The sequence below is a fragment of the Epinephelus lanceolatus genome, chromosome 3 (assembly GCF_041903045.1).
Source record: "Epinephelus lanceolatus isolate andai-2023 chromosome 3, ASM4190304v1, whole genome shotgun sequence".
Lineage (NCBI taxonomy): Eukaryota > Metazoa > Chordata > Actinopteri > Perciformes > Serranidae > Epinephelus > Epinephelus lanceolatus.
The window spans coordinates 14,358,106-14,378,114 of NC_135736.1; the positions used below are offsets into that span (position 1 = coordinate 14,358,106).

Below are 20,009 nucleotides of genomic sequence, written 5' to 3' on the forward strand. Positions count from 1 at the left end.
TAAATGTGTCTGTTGTTGGCCTTGGACTGCTGGGTGTTAAAGGAGTGCTGCACCCGCAAAATGACCATTTGTGAAGACTTGCCTCCATAGTGATACTACTACTGCATAGAGCTGACACACAAGTATTAATCCCCCAGTAATGTGCCTGGGCACATGTGTGTGTTTGAACACTGCTCAAGCAGAGCTGATACGCATGTGGGTGCTAAGTCACGCTCAGGGTGCGCCATTTGCAGTCGTAAGTGTTTTAAATTGTTATGTTGTAGTGAAAATGCATGTGTTTTGGAAGTACTGAGTATATGACTGGATAAATTAGACTTGGATTATACTACAGGCTTTGTGTGACAGTTTGTAAACAGATGTTTTGATATAGTTTTGTTGATGTTAAACACAACCCCTTTTTTTCTTCAATTCATTGACAATGTTTGCCTTTTTAGGATTCTCCATTCACCGTTGAGGCATGCAAGAAAAACTTTAGGTTACTTGCGTAACCCCGGTTCTCTGAGTAGCATGAGTGAGTGTCTCATATTGGGAACGCCCTCGGCGTGACCTCGTCAGAAGCTCCTTTTACATTACAATAGCCAGGATTGGCTGGAACTAAGCACATCAGTGTCAGGATGGGTGGAGACCCTCCCCCTATAAAGGGGCCTGACACTGCGCTGCACATCATTCAAAAAAAAAAAAAAAACCCATCACCTCTTCCTCGCTACGAATGAGCAAGGAGGGTGGTCTGGTGAGACACTCACTCATGCTACTCAGAGAACCGGGGTTACACAAGTAACCTAAAGTTCTCTTTCATAGCATTTGTTTCGTGTCTCACATTGGGAAAATACTGACTCCCGGATTGCTGGGCAGATGTTGTCAGAGTGTCAAGACTAACCGCCCTGAAATAAGCCACACTAGGGCTTGGCCAAACCAAGCACTGAATGGGCCAGAGAAGGGGCTGTAACATCAAGCCTGTAGAACCTGGCGAAGGTGTGTGAAGAGGCCCAGCTTGCTGCGGCACAAATTTCCTGAATGGGGACCCCTCTGAAAAGGGCCCAGGACGTGGAGAGACCCCTGGTAGAGTGAGTACGCAGACCCTCTGGTGCTTGCACCCCTTTGGTGCTATAAGCTAAAGCAATAGCCCCCACAATCCAATGAGAAAGCTGCTGCTTAGAGACTGGCTTCCCCACCTGATTCTTTGCCCAAGACACAAAAAGCTGGTCACTTTTTTCTACAGCCTTCAGTTCTGTCCATGTAGATACGTAAGGCCCGCACCGGGCACAGCATGTGTAGCCGCCGATGCTCATCTGAGGAGAAAGGCGGGGGATAGAAGGATACAAGGTCAATGGGGGAACATGACCCTAACACCTTAGGCATAAACGCTGGGTTAGGCTGTAAGGTCACCCTTGTATTTCCTGCAGAGAACTTTGTACATTCTTGATGTACTGAAAGAGCGTGAATCTCACCCACGCGTTTAGCTGAGGCCAGAGACAGTAATAACACTGTCTTTAAAGCCACCATTTTCAAGTCCACCTGATCTAGTGGTTCAAAAGGTGGGGCTGAAAGGGCATCCAGCACCATGGGGAGGTCCCAGGACGGTGCTAATGGTTTAGAAACAGGAAGCTTCATAAAGCGGCAGACCAGGGGATGCTGTCCCACAGTTTTCCCCCCAAAGCCGATACGGCAGGCCGAAATGGCCGCCAAATACACCTTAATGGTGGAAAAGGCCATCCTTTTGTCCACCATGTCCTGTAGGAAAGCCAAGATCACCACTACAGAACATTGAAAGGGAATTTCTTGTGTGTTTGAGCACCATTTCTCAAAGATTGACCATTTGCTCTCATAAAGGGACCTCGTTGAGGGAGCCCCAGCACTCTGAATAGTCTCAATCACGCCTGAGGGAAGGCCTCCAGACTGTAGACTGAGCCATTCACGGGCCAAGCCCACAGGGCCAGCCTCTCTGGGTGGGGATGAAATATTTCCCCGCCCCCCTGAGACAGCAGATCCCTGCGTATTGGCAAGGGCCACGGCTCCCCCTGGAGGAGCTGTGTTATCTCCGCTAACCAGTGCTTTGTTGGCCAGGAGGGAGCTATGAGAATCATTGACAGACCCTCCTCCCTCACCCTGGCTAGGGTCGGGGAAATCAGTGCTATCAGGGGGAATGCATACAACAGAGCCCGAGGCCACTGATGAGCCAGCGCGTGAGAAAAACAGGACACTGGGTGTTCTCCTGTGTTGCAAAGAGGTCCACGGCTGGCCGGCCGTAACGCTCCCAAACCAGACTCACTATGCCTGGGTGAAGTCTCCATTCTGCATAAAGAGGGTTTCCCCTGGACAGCAGATCTGCTCCATGGTTCAGTGTCCCCGGAACATGGGTGGCTTTCAGGGACAGAAAATGTCTGCTGCACCAGACTATCAGTCTCTGTGCCAGTGTGTGTAACTGAAGGGATCTCAGGCCCCCCTGCCTGTTGATATATGCCACCACCGTGGTGTTGTCCGTCCGGACTAACACATGATGTCCCCTCAGAAGAAGGAGGAAGTGTTTCAGTGACAGGTGAACAGCCAGCAGTTCTAAGTAATTTATGTGGGATGAGCGCATGTGAGGATCCCAGGTCCCGTTTATTGCTCTCCCTTCGAACATACCTCCCCAGCCTGATAGAGAGGCGTCTGTTGTGACCACTTTTCTGCACTGAACAACCCCCATAGGCACTCCCTGGGTCAAGAAGCCTGCGCTTTTCCAAGGGGCCAGTGCTGCTGTACAGTTCACCGAGACTCTCACCCTGTGAGAGCCATGATGGTGTGGGTCTAACCTGTGTGAAGCCACCCAGCGCTGCACTCCTTTCATGTGCAAGCGTCCCATGGGAACTGCCACCAGGGAAGATGCCATCAGCCCTAACAACCTTTAGCAAAGCCTGAGAGACACAAACTTCCCCCTGTGAAAAAGGGCTAAACAGTCTCTGAGTGCCTGCACTCTTTCTCCAGTCAGCCTGACTCTGGCCTGAGCTGAGTCTATAAACAGGCCTATAAAGGAGATGTTCTGAGAAGGCAGAAGAATACTCTTTTCCAGATTTATTTTGAAACCCAGATCCACCAGGTGTTCTGTGAGTAACCTTGTGTGATCTGCTGCCTCCTGGCGGGAAGATGCCACAATAAGCCAGTCGTCGATGTATGTGGCTACTTGGATCCCCCGCCTCCTGAGCGGTCCCACAGCTGCCTCTGTGCACTTCACAAATACTCTTGGGCTTAGTGAGAGACCAAAGGGAAGAACTAGATACTCGTAGCATGTCCCCTGAAAGGAAAATCTGAGATATTTCCTGTGAGGTGGGTATATTGGGATGTGAAAATATGCATCCTTGAGATTGACTGAAGTGAACCAATCGCCCGGACGCAGAAAACGCAGCAGGGACGCGTGCGTTAACATCCTGAACTTGTATTTCCTGAGGTGCTTGTTTAGATCTCTGAGATCTAAAATCGCACGCATGCCTCGCCCCCCCCTCGCTTCTTGGCGACCAGGAAATATCTTGAATAAAACCCACTCCGAGTGTGTTCGGGAGGAATTATTCTTATTGCTCTTTTCTCTAGCGACTTCGCCTAGGGCTTGAGACTGGGTTATTCCCCTGAATTTTTGGAGGTGTTACGGCAAACTGCAGCCTGTATCCCCTGTTTAATGTTCTCAAAACCCACTCTGAGCCTGTGCATTTTGACCAGCTCTCTGCTCTCAGTGTCAGTGGGCTGACAGGCTCATCTGTCACACACGGAGTAAGAGCTCCCTCTTGTGGCACTGGGGCGCAGTACCGCTCTGTTGGTACTGCGCATGCGCCCGCCACGCCGTTCACCACATGGTCGTTTATTGAGAGAAGGATCGCTCCCTCCGTAAAATGTGTGACCAAACTGTTTTTCAACAATGGATTTATTTTGTTTTTCATTGTTTTTAACTGCGCCCTCGGCACTCAGCCTGGATGCGACAGTTGGGACAATGAGAAGTGTTTGTGAGACATGTTTGGGACCCGCTGGGGGTTTCCACCTGCTATACACTGTCTCTGCTTCTTTTCACAGGGCGCTGGGCCGGGTCGAACATCCCGTTGTCCATGCGCTGAACAGAACTGGGCTCTGTGGCGATGCTCGTGAACGGAGCTGCTGGGGTGAGTGCAGCCGGGGGGAACAGGGCTGTCTCGCTGGCCGCATCTGGAACTATCAGGCCTGTCGTTTCCTCCTCCTTACCCTGTGGGTAAAGGTGGGGGGTGGCCAGTCGGGCAGAGTCCCCTCTTGGGATGAAGACTTCTTCTGCCACAGACCCTTTGGAGCCTGTGCTCTTGGCGGAGCCTGAGGAGCTGCCTGGGATTTAGGCAGCTTGGGGATTTTGAAGGTGGGAGGAAGCCGTGCCACAGCCTGGGCAAAGGTTTGACAGTGAGCCGGGAGGGTGGCAGTGGGTACCCTTCTCGGCAGACACAGCTTCAGGGCTTCATCTTCCCTCTTTCTCTCCTCGCACCTCTTTTGCATGGACGTGACCGCCGCGCCGAAGAGGCCCTTGGGTGATATGGGGGTGTTGAGGAGATCTTCCTTCTCCTTGGCTGACAGCGTGGTGAGATTAAGCCAGCGGGCTCTCTCCTGTAGCACCATCAACCCCATGGCTCTGCCCTGTGACTGGATGGCCACCTTGTGGAGGTGAAGGCAGTGGTCAGTGATCACACACGTTTCCTCCCACAACACGGGGTCAGGTGAAGCCGTCATCTCCTCCTCCAGCTCGATTGATACGCCATCAGAAGGGAGGTGGCGTTCAGGGCTTGCGCCGACAGTGCAGCCGCCTTGTACGCCTTGTCTGTCAGGCTGGACTGGAAATGATCCACTCTGGATGGGAGTGCGGGCCCCAGTGATGACAGGGATGCTTTCGGGTGGAGGTGAGCCGCCACCACAGGCTCCACTGGAGGGATGTTGCGGAGACCGTGGCTCTCCATCCCCTCGCAGTCAAGCATGGAACTGCCCGCCACAGGATGCTTCTCTCTGTATGGCTTGTTGCGCCAGGAGACAGCAAGTTCTTCCAGCAACTCTGGGAAGATAGGCAGGAGTTGTTTCCCTGTTCTCTTCACTTTTGGCAACTTTATCCCATCGTAGTGGGACCGCGTCACCTCAGCTTGGACTTCGGGCCACTGGATGTTGAGCTTGGCAGCGGTGTGTTTGCACACGTCCTGCAAGTCTAAATCCACAGCGGGGGAAGACGAGCCATCTCCCGCCACAGCTGTCGTTGAGGGTTGGAGTTTTGCAACCCGGCCCGACAGTCCCAGTGAAGAATCATCGTCGTCATCCTCGTCGGTCATGAGGAGTTCCGACCCACCATCCGAGTCATCCTCCGCCCTCTCCACCAGAAAATTGAGCGGCCGGGTCCGTCTAATTCCTGGGGAAACGGGCCGGTGAGGCTGAGCTGGTTGCCCCAGCTCAGACCAGCTTCAGGCTCTGGAGCCATTGCCACAGCCACATCCATTAGCTCCGAAGCCTCGGACGTGGAAGCCAAGACAGGGTTGCTGCCAGACAGATTCGTCTGACGAGCCAGGCGGCGACGGAGCACTTTGAGGGAGAAGCGTTCACAGCAGTGTTTCCCATACATTCATTTATCTGTGGCGGTGCGCCACGAATAAATTATCTCCGCCACATATAGATTTTTATGCTTTTGGCGCTACCTGTTCAACCTCGCTCATAAACACATTATAATGGGACTCACTGTCTGTGAATGTAGCTTGTTGTTACAATTCCGGTGCAATAGGTGGCGGTATGCATCGTAAAGATGCACTTAATGCACCTGGTCCACCAGAAGAAGAAGAAGAAGAAGCAGACGTAGTAGCAGAACGGATCCAAAGACCTCTCGGTACAAATATGTGGGCAAACAAGTCCAAAAGTGGTCCAAACAACTCTAACTCATCATGTTATATTAGCCTGTGTCTGTATTAACATAGCTGGAAGCTCAACATGTGCAGAGACATTAACTCACGCTGTTAGTAGTGTTAACTGCAGCGCGAGTCCCGTAGCAGCTCGCCCCCGTTAATCAATTACAGCGGCTGCACCGGCAACGGGAGCGGCGCAACAACCACTGTCTGTCGCGCGACAACTCTTTATTTTACGCGGCTCTTCTATTTTTGTCGCGCTACGCTCCCTACGCGACCCTCCAGCAGATAAAAACTATATGAAGTAGTGTGCTAAACGAGCACAATGTGTTTTTAAATGAATAAACCATTATCAGAGGCGATATGTGATGATTCTTTTTCATGCATTTACCCATGTTTATCCGTGACATTGTGTAAATGTCTGTGGTGGACATTTGAAAGCGAGTAGATAACAAACAGTACAGTAAACTTGTAGTTAACTCAAATATATGTAATAACTTAGGTGGAAAATGCTTTAACATTTCATGCAGCCTACATGCAGCCTCTTGGCTCAGCAAACAGTAAACAACCCAGCTGGCTTCTCTATGTGTCGCTTCCGTACGCAGTCAGTGGAGCCCAAATGAATATGCCGTGACGCTACGCTGACGTGACGCTTACGTTTGCAGGTGGAGCCCAGCTGTAAGGTTCTGCTCATTAGTAATTAACTCTGACGTTGGATGTTCACTCCTTCACACAGATGAGTACTGAAATTGAAATTCACTGCATTCTTCCGTGGACTCAAAGGCGGCTTGGGCATGTTTCAGGCCGAGACACATCATACACATCGGGTGAGTATCTCCGCTCGAAATCTTATTCCCGCAAGGACAGGCTCCTCTGCTTTAGTGGAAGCATTAGCGTTAGCCATGGTCACTAGCAGGGTTTGACAGCTGTGAAGCTAGTGGGATTTATTAGCAGTGAAGCTAGCGGGATTTGTTAGCTGTGAAGCTATGCGGTATGGTATGCAACTGCTAGCCTGGTGTGGTTAGGAGAAGCGGGCACCGGATGAAATACAGCGGGAGTGTTGCGACTCCGTTGTGCGTTAGCTGGGCGAGGCTAGCACTAGTGTGATTAAGTATTGCTACTTGTGTGGTATTGCTACCGTAGGGTTGAGTGTTGCCACTCGGTTATGCTAGCTGTCGAAGTATTGCTACTTTCCACAGATAGCGATAGCTCTCGGATAACTGCCTCGTGAACAAAGCGCCCGGCGACCGAGTTTTCGCTCGTGTCTGCGGACAGTTAAGCTAGGTCACAAAGAAACAGTCAGCTCGAGAGTGGTTGGAACTTCTGCTCGTAGCGAGAAGAGGTTTTTGAATGACGTGCAGCGCAGTGTCAGGCCCCTTTATAGGGGGAGGGTCTCCACCCATCCTGACACTGACGTGCTTAGTTCTAGCCAATTCTGGCTGGCGTAATGTAAAAGGAGCTTCTGACGAGGTCACACTGAGGGCGTTCCCAATGTGAGACGCGAAACGAATGCTATGAAAGAGAACAAAGTATGCTTGACGAAGTCAATGTAACGAGTAACTGATTCACAAATGGTCAATTTGCAACTAAAGTATTCATTCAAGATTCAACAGCTCCCCTGTTTCAGAAAACATGCCATATAAATAAGGTAGCGCTGACTTAATATTATTGTGTTCCATAATATTTTGCAATCTGTGTGTGTATTTCAGCACCAAAGCCCTTGATAATGTGCATAATCTCTATCTTAATACCTGTGTATATGTGCATTTTAACACCTGCGTGCAAGCATAAATATATCCATATTTTGTTCAACACAGCAACACAATTCCATCCAATACCATAACCAAATAATAAATGCAAACTAGTGAACCTATACATTTCTCTCTGTGGGTGAGAGGTGTTAATTCATCTCCAGAGTATGTTAGGGCTGTTACTTTTGATGTTAAATTTGGACCATCGTTCAAAAATGTAAAGGGAAAAAAAAAATCTGATCAGTAATGATCTGTTCAAAGTCAAAACTCACAGATTTGTTAGGAATAAATGTTGACTCAGGGTCCACACACTAGCATTTTGGTACATAAACTGTGTCCAACGGCAGCAGTGACACAGTAAATGAAGGAAACAAATGGCAATCATTGTTTAGGATCAGATTATCTGGGTTAAATCTGAATTAATTTAATTTACATGTCAGCTCTACTTTATTCAAAACAGATTAGTAACAATATGCTTTAGCTTTGTTTGTGGTGCTGTTGTATTACAGTGAATTATTTTGACCCTCTGTGTGTTAATACTGTAGAAGAGACAAAATAACACGAACACCTCACTATTCAGTCTGCATGAGTAACAGGGTTATTGAGGGTTCATGTCTTGATACCCTCTCTGGCATTTTCTTTGGTGACATTCCTGTCATCTGTAGACACTTGTCACCCAAAGGACGCCAGAGGGCTGCATAGCAGAAATGTCAGGCATTTCTTAGTCCCACATTTCACACATTTCTTTCAAGTCGTGACAGTCTGGTCAGTGTCACTGAGACACACGATTTAAAATGACTGTGAAGGCCCCTGGGCAGCTGGTGCACTTGCAATGCTCCTGAACTTGTTTATTTAGCAGTGAATGCATTATTGTGACTTACAGATTCATTTAATGCAGACAAAAAACTTCCCACAGGGAAATATACTGCACCATGTGATGATATTTCCAAGAATATAAAAGGGAAAAGAGAGATGCATGAGTGTAATGAATCAGCCATGAACCTCATGCTATTAGTTTGGGACAGAGGGCTCAGTTTATCTCAGCAATATAGGACACAGAGACACAACTATGGGCCCTGGGGGCTTAAAATTGTTTTATCAACAATAACTTTAATATGCTGAAATAACATCAGCTTCAATAAAGCACAAGAAATGTTAATACAAAATTGAAAATACAGAGCCTGTATACTCACGTGCAAAGAATGGATTGGTCCTCTCGATCTGTGGGAGACAAGAAGAGGGAGAAAGGGGGAGGAGAGGGAGGAGGAGAAAAAGTCAAACCTCAGCAGTCTGTCTTTGATTCAGTCTCCACTGTGCTGTCACAAGGTTTGACTGACAACCTCATTGCCATAACACCATGTCACAAGTACAGTCTTATCAGCAGATTGTGGATTTGAAGGTCAAAGTCAAGCTTAGCATGTATGTGCATGTGAAGTTGCCATCAAATGTTTCAAATATCATGTTTTTCACAGCCCGAGACTCATTTGTTATCAGAAGACCAGAATTATTTTCTTCAGGGCGCATTTTTCAGTAGGCTCAGGCTTCACAGCATTTCACTGCAGGTATTTCATGGAATGCAATGTCAGAAATGCAAAGATGCGACACTGTGAAGTCAAGTCACTGCACAGGGGAGATAAGGCAACTGTAATGTCAGCTTCATATCTGTAAATACAGGACGCTGACTCTGAGGATACATTTGAGACTTGGACGAAGGCCAGTAATCCCTAATTTTACACAAGTACCAATTACATCATTTTAATTTATTATTATTATTTCAAGAACATGCTGTGGAGTAACATTATTTCACAATAGTACGTATAGACTGACAACTGGAGCATACAGTAGCACACTCACACTCAACTAACCCCAAATATTAATGCATTTACTTGATACTGTATACAATGATTTATGGTACGTAAATTGTTGTGAACAGGTTTTAATCTTATAATAATTATTTTAATTGATGGCATAATTAATTATTTTTTATTATCTTTATTTTAATGAGGCATGTCTCACTGAGTTTTAAAATGTTTTTTTTTATCATTCTGTTCCAGGAAAGGCAGCAAAAACAATTAGGTACAGACAAACATCATGAGTAGTAATAGCCTGATGGTTATTGATGCCAGTATTTGGAACTAAAAAAATCTGACAATGATTAATCACCCAATAATAATTTGTTTTAACATTAACACATAAAATAAACAACAATCTGGATACGGATCCCTTAGATTCGTTTTTCTAAGGAGCTGTGACCAAGATACAAACCGAGCAGGATCATTTACAGCTGAAAAATTAACTTGTCACATTTCTACTGTAGACAAACTACTGTATTTAATGGTGACACAGTTTCTAAATGCACTTATTACTAGTTTGGAATTTTTTTGCAACTTATCTACCGACATAAACTCCGACCTAAAACCAATATATCTGCAAAAAGCTGACTGACCTTGCTGATTTATCAGCCTGCCTCTAAAAATCACAGAATAGCCTGAATGGTAAGGAAAACTGAAGATGGCCGGATTAGTACACTTTTTTATTTGTAAAATATAATGTGTTTTTTTAGTAATACAATAATAATACAACATTTGTGCCTTCATAATGGAAGGTTGATCTAGAATGACTGCTAGAAGGGAGACCATTTGGTTTGCTGTGACAGATTTAATAAAACTTGTTTGTCCACACTATACTAATAGTCTGTAATTTTGGATTAATTTCATTTTTACAGTGTACATGTGTCCTTTGACGCACATCTACTGGCAGAGATATGACAATGGCAGCAGTAGTGACCACATCGGGCCACTTTGTTTTGTCTGTTGACAGTACCAGATGCAGTATCAAGGCCTTGCACATTTAGTCTGTGCTTTTGTGTCGTCCAACAGAAATTGTTACACAGAAAAACCTTGCATACTGAGTCTGAAGCCTTTTATTATTCTATTTGTTGCAAAAAGTTGTGCAATACAAAGCAAAATGGAAAGATACATTCCTCCCTTGCATCTTTCAACTGGAGGTAACTCCTTGACTGTCACCACTCTCTGCAGGTGTCTGGCTCTGCGGCTACCTGAGTTATGATATGATACTGTGCTGCCATTAACTTGCACTCGCTGTTTTGCATTTCTGGATAGGGTTAGGGAAACCTTCTCTTTGTCTTGGAGTATTTCAAGAAGTTAATTGCTTCCATATATTTCCATTTCTTTTTCTTGCTGGCCTGCTGTCCTTGTCTGCCCTGTTCCTCTCTCTTGTTGTGGATGTGCATGTCCCACAGGTTACGCCACATTGTCTCCACTGCTTCTTGATCAAACAACTCTTTGACGGATGGGAAGAAATGCAGAAAATCATACCTGTCCTATATATTGGTTTTTTTTTCCTTTTAAGCGTACAACAATTTCTGACAAAAACTATGGACACTGATCAAATTTGACCATAACTATACAGTTAACAGTACAGGCTCTTCTTCTACACTTCTGTTAAAGCCCTGTCCTCTATCCCTATTTGCATTGTAACTCTTGGTAAATCTAGTATGGCTGCTGAATGTGAATAATCAAGGTGAAAAACTCTTCACTTCTACAGCCATCAGTGAACAAACTGAGTGTCAAAGAGAGGGCCCATATGGATCGAGTCTGCATTGCTCATTTTGGAACCTAAATACAACGTCCCCAAATGTCCCTCATGGACCATCCTGGGAAAGAAGTCATAGTGAACATGTTTCACAGCCAAACTATCTGCCAGATTTGAATGAGGTTAAAGAAGCCTGAATGGTGCTTTTGTATGTTTTTCGGGATATACATAATGTAGACTATTATAATGAAGGGTCTCAAAAAATGTCAGCTACACTAGTAAAATGAAATGTTCACAAGTTTGACTGAAAATAGCGTCAACCACTTACAGCATGGTGACACAAAGAGTGATCCCATTCTTTTCTTGTCGGAAAATGTTAATGTGTGCTGTGCTGAAGGCAATCTGCACTGTGGTCATGTGGCAATAAAATATGACCTCTAATGCGTCTCCATTAACCTCCAGGGTATTCCACTTTGGTGGGTCTTGTGAGCTTGGAGTGAGGCAGATCGGAGTCATCTAGAGGCCCAATGGGGGGGAATGATGGCAATGATGTCATGGGAAAACAGTACTTTGTCTTCCTGTCAATGCCCCTCACAGGGATAGGGCCTCCTGTCAAGTCGTATAGGTGGCTGAGCAGCAAGACGTCCAGAGATTAGATAAAAGTCATCAGACTCCCTTCACTCTATTGACTTCATGTTGCACTGTTCATAATGAACTAAAACTGACCCTGACACTGCAACTGTGTAAGATTCATTCAGTTAGAACAGCAGCTACGTCAAAATTGAGTTAATACTGAGATTAGGATTATTTATCAAGATCATCCATCTTTTGAAACTGTATAAATTCACTCTGCCTTCAGTGTAACATTGTGTTAAGTTATTTGAATGACAATATGACTTGAAATGTCTGTCTGTGGGCTCAAACCAAACACCCGTGGTCGGTTTGACAGTTAAAGATTAATTGAGCACCCATCTCATTTCATTCTTGCTCAGACAGTTTCCTGTATTTGATGAGTAAGTGCCTGTTCATCAAGGGGCCTGATCTCAGAGGCCATTAATTCTGTCACTGTATTGCAAAGTCAACATGTTTGTTAATTGAAGGAGTTACCAGTGGTTGGTGATTGGCAAGCTGGTGCATTAGTAGATTGACTTGGGAGAGGTGATCCATCAATGACTCAACGAAAGACACGTTCTGACTTGAAGTATAGCTATGTGACTGTACAAGCCAATGATAGCCTTAAAGGACAGTTCACCCCGAAATCAAATACATATATATTTTTCCTCCTACCTGTTGTGCTATTTATCTATCTAGATTGTTTTGGTGGACATCAGCTGTAGAGATGTCTTTCTTCTCTCCAAAATAACAGAACTAGATGGCACTCGGCTTGTGGTTTTCTTTTTATTGAAGGAGATCTGCCGACCGTATCACTGCACACCACTCACCCAGCATGACTGAGCTAGCTATTATTACAGTTCAGCTGAGGAAGATGCCATATCTACATCTCACGCTGTCATGAGCACAAACCTCTCGTCCATGAGTAGATGCAATCTTCTATCTGCGTGGTGATATAGTTGGTGGTTGGTAAGTTGGTAGAAAGTAAATAGTTCCTACATGAAAGTGCTCTCAACAAGGTCTGTGGATTATCTTGAGTAACCAGATTACGATTACTGGAAAGAGACATTGCTGTTGAGATTTTCACATTTATGTTTTGGTGCTTTGAGCACCACAAGCTGAGTGTCATCTAGTTCCATTATATTGGAGAGAAGGCAGACATCTCTACAGCCGATATCTCCAACACTCTGTAACTCACACAAAAACACTCTAGACTGATGAGTAGCACTACAGGTAAGAGGAAAAATACAACATTTGAATGTGATTTTTAACATTCACATTATTCGAAGATGGCCTTTTAGTTTTCTATAATTAATTCAGTAGTTCACCACCAGCCTGAAAAGACAAAAAAAACCTATTCATATTTGCCCCGAGCAAATGGTTGCAAGGCAACAAGAGCTTGCAAATGAATCTATTTTGGATCTTAAGTATTACAACGTGTGGAAATTGCAACACACTGATTAAATATAATTTAACTGTTCCAGAATCAGTGGATGCAACTCACTCCATGTCACAATGATGGCCCATTAAAAGCTGCAGAAGTGATCTAATGGAGCAGTATAAAAATAAGATTCTTGGCAGGGCAGAGATAGTTTCCTGAAAGACTGCTGGTGTGGATGGGTTCCTCTGCCATTCCAGCAACAAGCTAACAAGATACACATGATTAAAATCACAGAGACGAGCTGATCATTTAACCATGAGGAGCAGCAGAGCACACTTGCAGAATGCAAATGGTCCAATCCTTGACTGTGATCTAATTCGGTTCAGCATGGTTAGTCTGATGGCTCCCTGATCTACTCATCATGAAAGAGGACACACATTCTGTATTCAAACTTACAGATTATTTTTAAATATGAAGAAACGCTCAAATGTAATGTCTACAAAAATGCAGGTCGGGAGCCTCCCGGGAGGTCCAGAGATTTATCTGAAGGGTCACATAAGGATTTCAGGGACAAAAAAATGTATTTACTTTGCTTCAGTCTGGCTTTTTGTTGTGAAATACTGAATACTTCACCAAATCAGGTCTCTGTGGTCATGGAAATTCATACTCTGAACTGCTCACACCTCGTGTTGGCACTCAAGACCATAACATGTGATGAGGGGTCACAAGTAAATGTTGCTCAATTTTATTGGGCTCACAAGCCAAAAAAGGTTAGGAACCGCTGCTATAAGACATGCTGTTAATATCTCAACTCATTTTGTACATGCTGAGTCCCAGGCTGGACCGTTCTGCCAGAGGTGAAGGTTTCCTGGACTGAAAAGCTGACTGTGCTCCTTTGGGGTAAAATGATGGAAAGTTATCTGACCGAGGACACAGCTGAATGGCTCATCAGGGACGACCTGGGTTTCCTGGCTTTGACCAGGAACTTCCTGCAGTTAAGTATCGTAACAAGGGGTACTGGCCTCACACACCTGCATGCAAGCCCCCCTCCCCCCAAACACACACACAAACACACACACACACACACACACACACACACACTAAAGCTACTCCAATCCTTCAAGATCTCTCAAGCTATGACGTCAACTGCTGCTTTGTGCATGACAGCACACATGCAAACACAATCCACCATTAGCCCCACCTCGCTCTCATCTTTACATTCACATCCCTATCTGCATCAGACACAAACACAACACTGCTCAGAGAGCTGGTGTCTCCTTTATCAGACTGGCTGCAGACACAGTGGAAAGATGTGATCCAGTCATTGTGAGACTGCTCACTTCCATTCAACAATTTGCCAGCATTGCTGCAACCTTAACAACCTCTCCAGATTGTAAAGCGCCGATTACTGGCAAGGGATTGTGGGTCTGTACAGATGAGAACTACTCAAACAGGGGCTGTTATTTCCGTAACATTACTCAATGGTCATAAGGACTGTTTTGTGGGTTTCGCATGATTGGTAATGCTCTTGCCAGCTTCACATGACTCCATTATGCTGGGTAGGCAGTGAAGATTCCTCCAGGATATAGAATATTTTTAGTTACAGTGAAAGCTGAGAAGTGTGAGTGTCATTTTTAATACTGACTTCAGACCTTTTTAAGGCAAAAACACTGACATTTAGACTTGTCACTGGTGACAAAGATGTTGATAAAAGTAGCTCTTAGATAGAAAAGGTCTGCGTCAATGGTCTTACAAACTGGTGACAGTGAAAAATTTGAGGATGTCTTGCGGCATTGACATAAACACAGCAGCTCTGCATGTGGTGTTTCTCCCAGCGAGGATAGAGGAGGAGGGGAGGCGGGAGGAGGGGAACTGATCTCAGCTCACGACAGTGAGCTCATTGTGAAGCTGTGGCACGCTGGGCCTGGGCCAGTGTCTGCCACTGATGGCTAATGCCTGTATTTGAAGTGCAAACACTCACCTCAGGAACCAGTCCTGCACTCTGATCTAGATGTTACTTCAGTGTCACAGCGAGACAAAAACCTCCACAATACCACAGTGATGTAAATAAAAGAACCCATCAGCTGAATGTTCAGGGTAATAAAGATGAATCAATGAGCACTATGACACTGTCTCATTACCAGGAGGATATAGAGCGTTATCTCTGTGCTGTCTGTAAAGAAAAAGGGAGCAACTGTATAATGTTAATGATGATGCTTGCTTAGCTACAGACAGTATATTAAGCCATTACACAAATCATTAACTGGCAGTATTAAATGTTATTTCAGTAAATGAGCAGCCACTCAACTATAAAATAAAAAATCAAAGACCCAATTTCCTCTTCGGTGCCATACAGGGCTGTCCACAGCTTACTTAGTGCATTCTCCTACAGCAAATATCTACAACAAACACACAGTTACACAGCTGAGTTACACCTTTAGGCTTAATGTAAACCTGTATTCTAATTACAAATCAACAATCAACCGTGCAGCCACAGCAGATGCTTCCTTTAAGGCTGTGCACAGTTACTTTGGTTGATAAGAACTTGTAAGATTGAAGCTATGCTGTGAATTGTGTGATGTCACATATACGGGTTATTAATAATGGTGACAGAGAAAGTTGTCACGCCCTGACAGGTGGAACCAAAGCAACAGAAGGCTGAGGGAAATGTCAATCAAGTGCAGCTCGTACACACCCACAGTTCTGAGAAGATGTCTAACATCATTGAAAAAACCGTGTGGTTCAACTACTGACATGGCTAACATTGTTTCCTGCCAACATATTGTTTTTTATGACCCTGGGTGGCAACCACCAACCTTTGGGTTGCAATTCAGCAACCTTTATGCCATCATCCTAAATCCACAGAAACCTCACAGCTTCAATTTAATGTTAGATAGACCATAAAAAGGAATACTGAAAGTGAATTGTTCTACTAAGACAACTGTTTTTCATTGTCACACCCTTCATACAGATACTATAACTACTGTTGTGATTTTTTTGAAGCCATTTGTTTTAAATGATAATCTAGAAATTAATGCAATCCTGTAAAAATTGTCAAAATATCAATTTATCTATACATAGATTCAAAATATCTGAAGTGGTTTCAATACTTTGAGCAATGTCGATTCACCGCTACCAGCTGCACTTTCTCACTCTCACACAGTTGTATGCCCTCAATGTCCATTTCCCTGTATCCCTGTAGTATCAAAAATGGTATTGAAAATTTCTAGACATATATATACATATATTTCAAGGTATTGTATCAGCGTTGGAAATTCCAGTATTGTGAATGACAGATCAGCTGGTAAAGACGCGTCACAACCACCACCAAATGACACTTCTGAGGAAGGTGGAAGTTTCCACCGAAACATATCAAGAAGCCTACAAAGGAATGTAGCACCTTAATACATGTCTGAGATAAAAGAACAACTAAAGTCATTATCAGAAACTAAAGACATAATGAACACCACTGAACTGTGACAACACTGCTGCAAATCTAGCCATACATCCAGCTGTGACACAACACTGACTTAAGACTGAGATGACCTGAATCAGAGACCAAAAAAAAAAAAAAAAAAAACCCTAAACTGCGTAATGACTACGCATGAACTACCACATATATTTGATTTTCCAACTAAAATAAAGTAGTGGGTTAAGTATCCCATGTGGCAATTATGGGATTTGCTTCTAAGCACACTTGGAGTGTTGGCATGGAACTTAACTATAACAAAAACAGAATAGAAATCTTGAGCACTGCTGATTTTGAAGAATTGCGGGTGTCTGTAGAGTCCTGGCATAGAAAAGCCATCTAATAACACAGAGGGGGCTTGCCATTGTTTATTGGTTTAACACCTCATACCAGTTATACTTATGACAGGGCGCCAAAAGGGCTTTAACAGCCTATTAAAAGAAGTCTATGGTCAAGTTTGCAGTGGCATAAACCTATACTTGTCTTTCATCTTACTGCACCTTCAAAATTTTAGAGAACCATTAACTACTGGACCAAAGGGATTGGACTAACCCATGACACAGATGTGTCTGTCAATAAGGGTTTAAAAGGCAAATCATTTCAAACCATCCATTTTAGGGCCATAATGGCAAAGATTTCTGGTGTGGGCAGGACTGGGCTGATGCTTCAGCCAGAGACTTATAGATGGAAAATGCATTGGAGATCCAAAGTATTTGGTTTCCTATGTGGAGCTTTACTGAGGAAGAAAGGAAAGTCTGTAATGAAATCTGATAGGGACATTAACTGTGTTTGAAAAACACTGACAACAGGATTTAGATTTTTATTCAAGGTTTTCATGCAAACTAAAACTAGTCTCGAAAATATGTGATTAATATCTACATCAGGTGCAAAATAAATCAGTGGTAAGAGGGAGTGTGGGAGCCGAACAGAGGTGAATGGAGAAGAGATGGAAATTAACAGTGAAATAGACAGCAAGAAATAGTGAAGGTTATAGATTTAATACAGACATTAAGAGTAAGAGTACAATACAGACAATACAGAAATAAATTTACTCTGGCTCATAATACTGTGTCATGAAATATTGGTCTGATACACCGTCTGCCTTCCAGTAGCTGAGGTAAAGAAAACATCCAACAGGTGAACTTTACGAGCAAGACTCGTACATAGTCTGCCAGAAATAATTTCACGCTGGGTGACAACAACGAGACGGTATTTGTACTGTAGATCCACGTTGGAGCATTTCGTAGAAAAGTGGAATCAGCTGCACCGGCAATCACAACAAGGCATCCCACCTACGAGTCGCACAGCTTTACGCTTTACAGTTTTGTTCAGTGTCCTATACAGTATGGCCACTGAGCTGAACATAGACTGCCTCACCTAACTCAACATATGGTGCTATCCTTGAAAAAGCCACATCTTTCCTCAGACTTCTTTGGTCAGAGTTCGGAGATGTGTTTACTATAATGTTTGATTCTTTCAAGGTCAAAGAAATGATACAGGATGGATCATGCATTTTATTGGAATATAAAATTAGTGCTACCAGTTACAGTTTGTGAATGAATGTATATCAGCTGGAAGTCTTTTTTTTTTTAAGTTTTGGTATGTGGGTCTGTGTGTCAGAGGAAAGCATTAGCTTTATGCACACAAGGTCTCCAGGGAGCCCCTTACATTTGGCAGCACAGATAAGATATATCCAGTGTTCCTCTCCAGTACTTTTACGTCAACTGTCCTATTAGATTTAAGAGGATGCAGTAAAAATTACAGCTAAAAAAGAAGAGCAACAATAGTTAAAGTTCCAGCTGTGCTAGTGCTATTCAGGATACAACTCAGAGCTTTATTGGGATCTGTTACAAAGAAAACAGGAGTGCTTCTTTAGTTACTGACTGTCCGCAACCCCATCTGTTTCAGTTGTTTTTGCAGGAAAAAAAACAATCTTTAAGGGAAAAAGAACAATAGTTTTGTGATCGTAAACGTGTCCCTCACCCACAGCTCCCTGTGGCATCTTTTTGAAATGTAGTGGATCGTTTTTTTCAAAAGGTTAGCAAAAATTTCCTGTGTGCTTAACATACTCTTTGTGTGCCCAGGAGGAGGTTTGAAGTTGAAAAAGCCCAACGTCAAGCCTCGGTTCAAAAGGCCATCGAAGCCATTACTATTTGCTGTACACCTTATTGATGCCAGGTGGGCTAGTGTTTACTGAGAGTGTACGCCGGGCCATTATAAACATTCCTGAACTCATTTTATCACACATTCCTGACAGTATATATTACACTGTGTGCGTCAACTTCATGAACATGCTTTGCATTCTTCAAACAGTTCATCTAATCTTTTATCAATATCAGTAAATGCTGCTGACATGTGAGATGGGAAGTGCTCTGTTCACTGCTGATAAAATGGACCTCTATGAGAGAAATCAAAGAGCTGCGCTTTGGGGAAAACCTCACTAAGCTTAGATGGATCGAGCTGGACTTGACCTAACGCCCTGGTTAGACACCAGGGAGAGACTCGAGAAGGGAGGTCTTTCACCATTTTCACTCGAACAAAGACCCCCCTGTTACACAACCCCACCTAGGGACACTTTCAGTGCTGTTGATGCATGTCCACTCTTGGAAACCATCGCAGCTGCTGACATGACCGGTCCTTCAACACATGTTCTCATTTAAGCAAGCATCAGCATTTTTTTACAACACATTTCCAGATATGATAAAATTAGCTTCTTGTACGTCAGTGAGTTCACCTCGACTGAGCAGCGAGGGCAATTATGTAAAGTATCTGGAGTGCTAATCAATGACAGATGTGCAGTAAGTTCTAGAGGTCTGCTTACACACCCCGTCTTTGTTAGGTAACACCTCATTTAACCTCCCATCCGAGTACTGACTGGCTTCACAGCAATGCTGAGGTAATTAACAGATCCCTGTGAGGCTTAGACACCCTTCAGCCATAAATATGACTCGCCAATCTGTTTGAAGGTCATAAATTAGAGGCAACAAATTATTTGTCTCATGTGTTCTTTCTTGTTCAGATGGCAAATGACGCTGCGAAGTCTAAACATGACGTGTAAAAATGTCTGATATTAATCATTGGAATTTAATGAAACATTCTGAGATAACGGGGACTGAGCTTGGCAATATGGTGACGTAATGTGAGAAGATATTTGTCAGAAATTTTGCCAGAAGATGTTTTTTTTTTCCCCCAAGAATAGCTGCATTCCATTTGAAAAGATCAAATATACTCTCAGGAATGAATACAAAACCTTTCTGAAGTTTGGCAACCTTATTTGACCTTTATGGACACCTTGCCAATGCCTGTATCAGATTTAATATTAAGAGTTGATACACCATTAGAATAAGCCAAGATTTTTAACATTGGAATAGCCTTGTGATAGT

The 20,009-nt window shown here is 44.0% G+C and overlaps 1 protein-coding gene across 4 annotated transcripts in view; it reads right to left on the reverse strand.

Moving 5' to 3' along the window:
* Positions 1-20,009, reverse strand: part of myh10 (myosin, heavy chain 10, non-muscle) — a 76,178-nt gene that overhangs the window by 38,144 nt on the left and 18,025 nt on the right. For all 4 annotated transcript variants that reach the window (XM_033625010.2, XM_033625011.2, XM_033625008.2 and 1 more), the window contains exon 4: positions 8,803-8,830. In XM_033625010.2, coding sequence (XP_033480901.1) covers positions 8,803-8,830 — 28 coding nt within the window. The remainder of the gene's footprint in view (positions 1-8,802; positions 8,831-20,009) is intronic.